This window comes from Podarcis raffonei, chromosome 16 (assembly GCF_027172205.1).
Source record: "Podarcis raffonei isolate rPodRaf1 chromosome 16, rPodRaf1.pri, whole genome shotgun sequence".
NCBI classification, from domain to species: domain Eukaryota; kingdom Metazoa; phylum Chordata; class Lepidosauria; order Squamata; family Lacertidae; genus Podarcis; species Podarcis raffonei.
The window spans coordinates 984,465-995,843 of record NC_070617.1 but is presented as its reverse complement, the minus strand read 5'-3'; the positions used below and the strand labels follow the sequence as shown (position 1 = coordinate 995,843).

General features: G+C 49.9%; 1 protein-coding gene across 1 annotated transcript; it reads right to left on the bottom strand.

The window, feature by feature from the left end:
- LOC128404416 (uncharacterized) lies at positions 1-6,838 on the bottom strand. The gene is made up of 3 exons (XM_053370013.1): positions 5,426-6,838; positions 2,811-3,149; positions 1-450 (listed from the first exon to the last, which is right to left on the bottom strand). The coding sequence occupies exons 1-3, from the start codon at positions 5,505-5,507 to the stop codon at positions 92-94; spliced, it is 780 nt and encodes a 259-aa protein (XP_053225988.1). The 5' UTR covers positions 5,508-6,838; the 3' UTR covers positions 1-91.
- Between the last annotated feature and the right edge of the window lie 4,541 nt (positions 6,839-11,379).

Below are 11,379 nucleotides of genomic sequence, written 5' to 3'. Positions count from 1 at the left end.
TCGAAACACTCAAATATTTAAAAACCAGGGTGGAAAAATTCTCAGCCTGATTGATAGTACATTTTGCATCCACTGCTACTGCCTCAAAGGCTCAGGGAAACAAAGGTTTTTGCAAGCAGTGCATAATGGGGGAAAGAAGGCACACACCTTCACACTCGGGGATGCTGCTCAAGTCATACGAGGCATTCTTCTGATCGACAGCATTGCTGGCTTGGCAGGTGATGATGGTGGAGTTTGTGGAACAGGTTTGCCAGAACAACTCTAGAACAGTGTCATTGCCAGAGAGGCAGTGCCTATCTGAGCTTTCTTCCAAGGGGCTGACGGGGTCCCCTCTTCCCCAGGAGATGTCAATCTTTTCCTCTCCAGGTGCCAGACACTGCAGGGTCACGTTGAAGCCCTCTGAAGTCTTGGAGATGTCTAGCCGAGTGATCTGCGGCTTTGGCACTGGAGCTGTTAAAAATGAATTATATAGGTGAGGATATTAACAGGAAAGATGATAAATTGTTCTTATATGCAACAACAGCGGCAAGAGTATTGTTAGCCCAGAAATGGAAGCAAGAAGAAATTCTGACAAAAGAAGGATGGCAGACGAAATTAATGGACTATGCAGAATTGGACAAAATGACAGGAAGGATTCGAAACCTGCGGGACCAGAGATTCACAGAAGATTGGAAGACGTACACGAACTAATTGAAGAGCAACTGTAATCAACAAATTACGCTAGTAGAACTACAGGAAGCTTTGTAAGGAGAAATATATGAAACATTGCAAAGTAGAGAAAGAATAGAGATATGAGTTATGAGATTTAAAAGTAAGAATAAAAGTAAGAAATGTATATTAAGTGAATAGATTGGAAAATTTTCAGATGTGATTGATGGAAGTCAAAAAAATGGTATAAGATATAAAAGTATGTTTAATTATTGATGAAAATGATATGATGAGAAACTAATAAAAATTTATTTTTAAAAAAATGAATCATAGAGTTGTAGAAAGGATTTCCAAGGGTCCTGTACTCCTAGCCCCCGCCATGCAGGAATCTCAACTAGATCACCCCTGACAGGTGGCCATCTACCTCTGCTTCAAAACCCCCAAGGAAGGAGAGTCCACCACCTTCTGAAGGAGACCATTCCACCACTGAACAGTTATTACTGTCAGAAAGCTATTCCAAAGGTTTAGTCTTTGCTCTAGTTATCTCCCGCTTGGACTACTGCAATGCACTCTATGTGGGGCTACCTTTGAAGGTGACCCGGAAACTACAACTGATCCAGAATGCGGCAGCTAAACTAGTGACTGGGAGTGGTTGCCAGGACCATATAACACTGGTCCTGAAAACTTTTCATTGGCTCCCAGTATGTTTCTGAGCACAATTCAAAGTGTTGGTGCTGACCTTGAAAGCCCTAAACAGCCTCAGCCCAGTAGACCTGAAGGAGCGTCTCCACCCCCATCATTCTGCCAAGAGCCTTCTGGCGGTTCCCACCCTGCGAGAACTGAGGTTACAAGGAACCAGGCAGAGGGCCTTCTCGGTGATGGCACCCACCCTGTGGAACGCCCTCCCATCAGATGTCAAAGAGAACAACAACTACCAGACTTTTAGAAGACATCTGATGGCAGCCCTGTTCAGGGAAGCTTTTAATATTTAATTATTAGTGTATTTTAATATTCTATTGGAAGCCACCCAGAGTGTCTGGGGAAACCAAGTCAGATGGGCGGTGTATGTATATATGTATAAATAATAAAGAATATTAACAATAAATTAATAATAAGAAGAATAAATTCTGGAAACCCCTGGTGCAAAAACAGCGTAAGTTTTTCATTCATTTAAGGAGGGCACGCAAGATGACCAAGGGCCTGAAAACCAAGCCTTATGAGGAAGGTTGAGGGAGTTGGGGATGTTTTGCCTGGAGAAGAGCGGAGGGCCAGGTGACACGAGAGCCACCTTCAAATATCTGAAGTGCTGTCACAGGGAAGGTGGAGCGCGCTTGTTTTCTGCTGCTCTGGAGCCCTGAACCAATGGATTCAAATGGCAAGAAAGGATATTCTGACTAAATAATAATAATAATAATAATAATAATAATAATAATAATAATAATTTATTTGTACCCCGCCCATCTGGCTGGGTTTCCCCAGCCACTCTGGGCGGCTTCCAACAAAGTATTAAAATAAAGGCCCTCGGAGCTTGACCTCAGTGTCCGGGCTGAACGATGGAGGTGGAGACGCCCCTTCAGGGATACTGGATTGAGGCCGTTTAGGGCTTTAAACTTGGCTTCCCCACACACAGAGACAAAAATAGCTGCAATGTAAGAACATCAGATGCACCCTTCAGCAGGATCGGACCAAAGGGGCCCATCTAGTCCAACAGCCTTCCCTCACGGTGGCCAACCAGGTGCCCACATGCAAGACCTGACCCACAACAGCAAACTCTCTCCACCTGGGATTCCTGGCAGGGGGGACTCAGAAGCTCACTGTCTGCAACGGAGGAAGTAGACCCTAGCTATCATCGCTTTCAGCCATCAATATCCTCCATTAACCTGCCTGGCCCTATTTTAAAGCCATCTGAGTTGGTGGCGTTCACTACAGCTAGAGGCAGCTATGCTTCTGAAAACCCTCTTGCTGGAAACCACTGGAGAGGAAAGGGCTCTTGTGTTCGAATCCCGCTTCCTGTTTTCGCATGGGCATCTGGCTGGCCAGTGTGAGAAGATGATGCTGGACAAGATGGCCCATGGGCCTGATCCAGCTCGCTCTTCCTGGGTTCTTAGGTTCCACGTTCAGTTCCACCAGAGGCAGAGAAGGATCTTAGAATAATTGCTTACCAGAGACGGTGACGTTGAAGTAGTACGTTGGATACCATGAAGTTCCATTAAACCTCACATGAACCTTGTAGACTCCACTGTCTTCCATTTGCAGGTGGCTGATATTCAGGGTGGTCTCATTGACCATCATGAGCCGCTGCCCCAACCAGACACTGGTATATTCCAACCTTCCATTGCTTATTTCAGCAAGGTGGTTGATCTCACCCGTCCGGGACTGGAAATCCAATTTGATTTTGGCTACTGTTTCTCCTGGGGGAATGTTTATAGGAAGCAAAACCGATCTTCCCTGGAGCTCATTCACATAGGTAGGGGGAGAATTCTGTGCTGTGGGTCCAGTTCCTGATAAGTAAAAGAAAAGGAAGGAAGGAAATAAGGCCATATTCCTCAAACTTGGGTCGCCAGTTTTTGGACTACAAAGACTACAGTTTCCATCATCCCTGACCACTGGCCCTGCTAGCTACGGGTGATGGGAGTTGTAGTCCAAGAGTTACAAAACGTATAAGGTAAAGGTAAAGGGACCCCTGACCATTAGGTCCAGTCGTGGCCGACTCTGGGGTTGCGGCGCTCATCTTGCTTTATTGGCCGAGGGAGCCGGCGTACAGCTTCCGGGTCATGTGGCCAGCAGGACTCTGGCGCACCAGAGCAGCGCACGGAAACGCCGTTTACCTTCCCGCAGGAGTGGTACCTATTTATCTACTTGCACTTTGACATGCTTTTGAACTGCTAGGTTGGCAGGAGCAGGGACCGAGCAACGGGAGCTCACCCCATCGCGGGGATTCGAACCGCCGACCTTCTGATCGGCAAGCCCTAGGCTCTGTGGTTTAGACCACAGCACCACCCGCGTCCCTACAAAATGTATACTTGCAAAAAATACAATCACCCAAAATAATATCGAATAAAAAAATCATAGAACCATAGAAATGAAGGGTTGGAAGGGATCCTAAGGGTCATCTAGTCCAACCCCCGCAAGGCAAGAATCTAAACTCAAGTACCCATGACAGATGGCCATCCAACCTCTGCTTAAAAACCTCCAAAGAAGGAGAGTCCACAACCTCCTGAGGGAGACCGTTCTACTGCCGAACAGCTCTTCCTGTCAGAAAGTTCTTCCTGATGTTTAGTCAGTATCTCCTTTCTTGTAACCTGAAGCCATGGGTTCGAGTCCTCCCCTCCAGAGCAGAAAAAAACATGCTGGTTCCCTCCTCCATGTGACAGCCCTTGAGATATTTGATGATGGCTTTCATATGATACGATACAATACAATACGATAATCTTTACTGTCATTGTCCCATACAGAACAAAATCAAAAAAATCTACATCAGACATTCAAAAACCCACAAGCCTGCTATCCCAGCTATCCCAGCCTGGTTAGCCCTCTAAAAACTCTGATACCCCATAATTAAATACAATATACTCCCATAGGGACTCCTTACACTGCATTTAAAACCAAAATCGCATTTGGATAGAAACTGTTTCTCAGGCGGCTGGTCCTAGTCTTTCTAACCCTGGACCTTCTTCCAGAAGGCAGAAGCTGAAAGAGATCATTTCCGGGGTGCGCACTATTCTGCGCTATCTCTGCCGCTTTCTTATGGCACCTGGAAGCATAGATTTGATCCAAGGTGGGAAGAGGGCACCCAATTATTCTCTCCGCAGTCTTTACAACCCTGGACAGATTGTTTTTCCCCTGACCGTGCAGCTCCAAAACCACACACACAGACCATAAGTTAATACACTCTCCACTGTACAGTGGTAAAATGCCATCAACAGGTCCTTTGAGAGATTGTTTTCCTGGAGGATTCTCCTCTTTACCAGGCTAAACACACCCAGCTCTTTCAACCGCTCCTCATAAGGCTTGGTTTCCAGACCCTTCACACTCTTGGTCTCTCTCCTCTGCATATGCTCCAGATTGCCAACATCCTTCTTAAACTGTGGTGCCCTTGAATTGGACAAGGTATTCCAGGTGTGCTTTGACCAAGGCAGAATAGAGTGGGACTACGACTTCCCTTAAAAAGCAGAGACATCACCTTGCCAACAAAGGTCCGTATAGCTCAAGCTCTGGTTTTCCCAGTAGTGATGTATGGAAGTGAGAGCTGGACCATCAAGAAGGCTGATTGCAGAAGAATGGATGCTTTTGAATTGTGGTGCTGGAGGAGATTCTTGAGAGTCCCATGGACTGCAAGAAGATCAAACCTCTCCATTCTGAAGGAAATCAGCCCTGAGTGCTCACTGGAAGGACAGATCCTGAAGCTGAGGCTCCAAGACTTTGGCCACCTCATGAGAAGAGAAGACTCCCTGGAAAAGACCCTGATGTTGGGAAAGATGGAGGGCACAAGGAGAAGGGGACGACAGAGGACGAGATGGTGGGACAGTGTTCTCGAAGCTACCAGCATGAGTTTGACCAAACTGCAGGAGGCAGTGGAAGACAGGAGGGCCTGGCGTGCTCTGGTCCAGGGGGTCACGAAGAGTTGGGCACGACTAAACGACCAAAGAACAACAACATGACTTCCCTTGATGTGGTATATTTAGCATTGTTTTGTGTACAGACTGGCAGAACTTCTCCAGGCTTTTGATAGGGGTCACCTGAGTGACAGACCTTCTATTGCAATTGGAGGACTTACCAAAGAGAAGGTTGATGACTATTCCAAAGTGAAGTGAAAACTTGAATCTTCTGCCACCCATGCTTGGCCCATCAGAAGGCATTGCACACGATTTTGGTCTCTGCAGATCAGAACTTGGGAGTCTGGCTCAGAGATTCACATCTTCAGTCCTTCTAGCAGCAAGCACCTGTCCGAAAAGAGAAGACACCCTAAATGTAGGGGGTGTAAATCTCTCTCCATTCTGGGTTCCCCCAGGAAAGCCCCGGCTTAGACACCACTTTCCCTGTTCACCAAGTCTGCCTGGAATTCAGTCTGGAGAATACAGGTATTTCTTCTAATGCTAACTGTATGGAGGATGGCTAATGGCGCTTCGTAACATGCACTCTGCACATGCTCAAAGGGACTGCACCTGTCCCATGGCTTAGCCCCAGCACAGGGAACTTGTCCTGGCCCCACCAAAGGCTACATTCATTCTGGTTCATGCTGTTGTTCTCCCACATACATTCCCCACAATGCATCTCAAGGAACTACTATATAATGAATAACTTCTTATAAGCAAGTCAGGCATCATTTAGAGTCCCTTTTTGGGCCGACCAGAAGGAGAATCATGAAACAGGGATTGAAATCTGGGTCTCTCGTCATTGGAGTTCCGCTGGGATCGCACCAGCACAAGTATACATAGTCATTCTCACGGACTTATTTCGGGAATACCTGGACTGTTTGGCTTCAAAATCGTGAGCTGCGTCTGTCATTGTTATTGAAATTTTTGCATTGTACATATTATTTAAGATTCCATGTATTAGGAGTTGAAATGTCCTACATTATTGTGAACGAATTTTCACAAGCCATCTACAGAGTTGTTTAGTTCATGATTCACCTCTCTGTATTCCTTGGGTGTGATAGTTGATGTTATGTACTGAGTTGAATAGGATCCAAAAGGCAGCAGTCTGATTGGTCCTAGAACAATAGGATTCAGAATGCAGCAGTCTGATTGGTCCTAGAACAATAGGATTCAGAATGCAGCAGTCTGGTTGGTCCTAGAACAATAGGATTCAGAATGCAGCAGTCTGGTTGGTCCTAGAACAATAGGATTCAGAATGCAGCAGTCTGGTTGGTCCTAGAACAATAGGATTCAGAATGCAGCAGTCTGATTGGTCCTAGAACAATAGGATCCAGAATGCAGCAGTCTGGTTGGTCCTAGAACAATAGGATTCAGAATGCAGCAGTCTGCTTGGTCCTAGAACAATAGGATCCAGAATGCTGCAGTCTGATTGGTCCTAGAACAATAGGATCCAGAATGCAGCAGTCTGATTGGTCCACAGGAGACACCCAATCCAGCTCCAGGTGGAAGGGAATCCGCAACCTAATTGGGCTACAGGAGAATCCCGGAATTAGCCAATCACGTGGGGCCCATTGTGTAAATAATGTAGATAAAGCAGACATTCTGGGGGAACTTCCATTCCTCACTACTATGAGCTGAACAAAGAGCATGAAATCCACACTTGACTCTGAGCATATTTCAGTTGAGATTCCTGCATTGCAGGGGGTTGACCCACAGGGCGCCTTCTAACTTTGCAGTTCTATGATTCAATGGAGGGGTGGGGGTGGGGTTTGGGGGGGTCCGGATAAGCAAGGGTGTCAATGACTTTGACCAGCTTTCCTCGTTTTGAAGTTGAAAAGTGGGGCAGGGCCAGCTCCCTGATTAGGCAGAGTGAAGAAACCTGCCTGGGTGGCAAGCTGACCCAGGTCAGGGCTGCCAGCCCAGTGCGCCCCCTGCTCACCAGCACTCCGGACGCTGCTCCTGGACAGGGTGAGAACTTCAGTACATAACACTGGTGGTGCCTGCAATGGGGTGGGGGGGAGCTTGGAGGTGGTGGCGGCAATGTAAAAGCTGCCACACAGCACCACAAAAGGAAGCTAGCCTTATACCAGAAGCGCCGCTCTTGTCAAAAGCTGCAGAGAAGGCTGGTCTTTTCCCATTTCAATGAGCTGAGCTACCGGATGATGAAACTGTGAGGGGGGAGAGGGGGGGAGACCAGCTGGGAACAGGAGAAGAAACGTCACACACTGATGTTGGGTGGAAAAATATAAAAAAATAAAAAATTGTCCAGTAGCACTTTAGAGACCAACTAAGTTTTTTCTTGGTATAAGCTTTTGTGTGCATGCACACTTCTTGAGAGACGTCACTGTTTCACTGACCTTTGGTGGCGTGATATAAATGGTCCTGCAAACAGCCAAGAATGGACTGGAGCTGTTGCAATGAGGGGGAAACCCCCGCGTGTAAACACAATACCACTCTGCTGCCACTCTGCCTTCCAAGTTTCCTGCAACTCTCATTCAGAGGAACTGCTGGCTGCAGACTCCGACTGAGAGCTCTCTTGCCTAGTTGCCATCCACAGCCCTCTCCTCCTCCAAGAATTTGCCTAAACCCCTTTTAGTCATAATAATAATAATAATGTTTTCTTTATACCCCACCCTCCCCGGCCAAGACCCGTCTCAGGGCGGCAAACACCGAATATTAATCCAGTAAAAACATTCAAAACAAAACACCAAACAGTTGATTAAGTTTGAGAGCCATCACAGCCACATGCAAGAGGGAGCTCCGTTAGTTTAACTCTGCGTTGTGTCAAGAAGGACCGGGTTTTAAAAATATATCTGTCCTTAATTTTTTCCCATCGTTCAACTTCATTGGATGTGCGCCCCCCCCCCCCCCGTTCTAGTAACAGGAGAGAGGGAGGGAGGGAGGAAAACTTCTCTGCCCATATAACTTCACCAACTCCCCAAGGAGCCGCACCATCACGGGGCTCTAAGGTGCTACCGGGAGGATTTTTTATTTCTTCCCTGCGCTGCAGGGCATAGGCGCCGACTCCATGGGGCTTGAGGGGGCCCGAGCCCCCTCAAAAATTCGTTTGGGGGGGCTCCGCCCCCCCAATAATCTCCGGCGCCCCTCCAGCAGAGCGCCATCGCCGCCCCTCCCCCAGCCCAAAATGCACGGGGGGGGCGGGCTGCATGCCTCCTGCCCTCCCTCCCGAGCAAAAGCTCCACCCAATTTCCTTTGGAGCTGATTAATAGGCGCAGCACGCTCTCCCCTATTCGCTCACGAGGAGGCGGCGCCACTTTATTTGCATATTCATGAGCTTATTTATTATTCATGAGCTTTCCCGGGCCCCCCCAATATTTTTTATAAGTCCGCGTCGCTGCTGCAGGGAGTTGCCTGCGCCGCGTGGCCCCTTCCAACCCCTCGATCCTAGGATCCCTAGCAAGTCGCCTTTTCTCCGAACTGCAAGAAAAGAAAAGAAAATCCTTCCAGCAGCAGGGCTTAGAGACCAGCGAAGTTTGTCCTTGGCGTGCGCTTTCGTGTGCAGGCACACTTCTTCCGATGCACTGAAACAGAAGTCACCAGACCCTTACATAGAGAGAGTGTGCATCTGAAGAAGTGTGCCTGCGCACCAACGCTCAGACCAAGAACAAACTTCGCTGGTCTCGAAGGAGATACGGGAAGGGATTTTTTCATTTTGCAAAAAAAAAGTTCCTTGCAAACTTTCTTCGCGGCCGAGGCGCGACGCTCTTACCTTCGCGGATGGGAGAGCCCCGCTCTCGCCTCTGCACGGGAAGGTGGAAGCCCGGCGGGGTCTGAGCCGGGGCGCCGGTTCCCTTTCCCACTTGACCATGTGCAGAGAAGAGGGGCGGGCAAGGGGAAGGCGCCGGCCAAGGAGCCGCCAAGCCAATGGGAGGCACGTTTTGGAGCCTGGAGGGGCGGCGAGATGGAGGAGGAAGGCGGGACTGCAGGACAAGGGAGGAGCTGGCCGGAGATCTGAGTCACGCGGGGCGCGCCTTGCCAGCTGGAGTCGGCACCGACCGAGCATGTTCTCATGTCAGCCCCGCGCGCTCCGAGGCAAGGCGGTCCCTGGGCGGAGCTCCCCCTGCAAGGACGGGGGTGGGCGAGTTGTCTATCGAGGGGGGACTATTTCTCGCGTGCCTTGCGCCCCAGAGGCACAAAGAGTGCAATGTGCAAAACACCCCCCAGGCCAGGAGCGAGGTCGGCAAACGAGACCCGGGGCAACTCGCTCCCAAAGTTCTGCCTGGGACGAGGCGGCCTTTGCCCGGCTCCCTCCTGCGCCCCGGAGTTCTTTGGAGTTCCCCCCCATTCATTGTTTTGCTGGGGGGTTAACAGCTGCAAAGATTCCCCCCTTGGGGAACATGGCAACCCTCATCTAGTCCGAGCGCCTTGTCAAGGACTGGGGGGTGGCGAGATGCTGGAGGAGGCGGGGGGGATGGCGGGGGGCGCCCCTTCTTCCAGAGAAGAGGAAGGCAGGATTGCAGGAGGTCGCGGCTCAGAGAAGGAAGGAACGGGAAAGAACCCCAAATGCTCCCCGGCTGCTCTCCAGTCCTTAGGGGGATTCCGTGAGCCCCCCAGGAGAAAGGATCCCCCGCGCTCGGAGGGCAAGACCAGGGCGAAACCTAAAGCAAAGCCGGCCCTGTCCTTGCAAGCCGAACTGCCCTAGCAGGGTCCGCCCTCCTTGCAAGAGACGAGTCCGACCCCTCCTCGCTTTTCTTCGGGCCCCCTTTCCAGTGCCCCCGGCATCATTTCTGCAGCGCAGAAGGGAGACGCAGCTCGGAGAAGGAAGGAAGGCAATCCCTTTCTCTCTCTCTCTCTCTCTCTCTCTGCAATACTGAGGCGGTTCGTCCTCGCTCCTCCTCCTTCTCGCCCCCCCCCTACCGGGACCAGCCGTATCTCTATGCCCGCTTCGCCTAGAAGGGAAGGGAGGGAGCCGAAGGGGCAAAGTGCGCATGCTCCGCCTTCCCGTGCAGAGCCGGGTACGACTGCGCAGGCGCGGGGCTCTCCGGCGGCGGGGGTTCCCGCGGGTTGAGGAGGGTTGCCAACTGATCCGCCCAGCCTCGGCTCCTCTGCGCTCTCCCAGAAGCCGCCTTGTTTTGGTTTGCAGCCCATCCATTCAGAATTTGCCCGTGTGGTTTCCTGGAACGTTTCCCTACAAGGCAGCTCAGTTGCAACAGGAAGAGGCACGGCCATTAGAAAGAAAAACCCCAAAATAATAAATATATAGAATTCTCATAAGCGAAATCGATAGCCGGGCGTCATCAGCCCCCCGGCAGACCTTCGTGGAGGCTCCAAGAACGCGGAGTTCCGGCTGCCATAAAACCCCCTTTCAATAGAGGAGAGCGGCTTCTGCCAGCCCCTTTATTTACACGTTCATGGAGCCTAAAAGCCCCTGGATCCAGCCAGTGCCCCGCCTAGTCAATTCCCAAGAAGCGAGGAATCGAGATAGACTGCCTCTGCACCTGGAGGTTCCATGAGGACATCAGAAGAGCCTGGCTGCTGGAACAGGCCAAAGGGCGAGCCCAGCCTTCAGAAGCACGTCTGCCTCCTGACAGTGGAGGCAAAGCAGAGCCCCTGGGACTGGCGGCCATTGCTGCCTCCTGCCGTAGAGAGATCCACAAGTCAGCTGTGCCGGGCGTGAACAATGACTTCCTTGGATTTTTCCTGCAGGGATTTGTTTTTAATGTTGCTTTTAATGTGCCATTTTTATTGTGATTATCTGTGTTTTTAACAGAACATGCATTGATAGATGATGATGGTGATGATAATTTATTATTTCTACCCTGCCCATCTGGCTGGGTTTCGCCAGCCACTCTGGGAGGCTTTCAACAGAACATTAAAAACAGAATAAAACTTCAAACATTGAAAACTTCCCTAAAGAGGGCGGCCTTCAGATGTCTTCTAAAAGTTGGATAGTAGTTTATTTTCTTGACATCTGATGGGAGATGAGAGAGACATATATACAGTGGACACTCGGGTTGCGAACGTGATCCGTGCAGGAGGCACATTTGCAACCTGCAGTGTTTGCAACCTGCAGTGCCGCGTCTGCGCACGCACGGGTCACAATTTGGCACTTCTGCGCATGCACAAAGAGCAATTTAGCGCTTCTGCGCATGTGCTGAAACCCGGAAGTAAG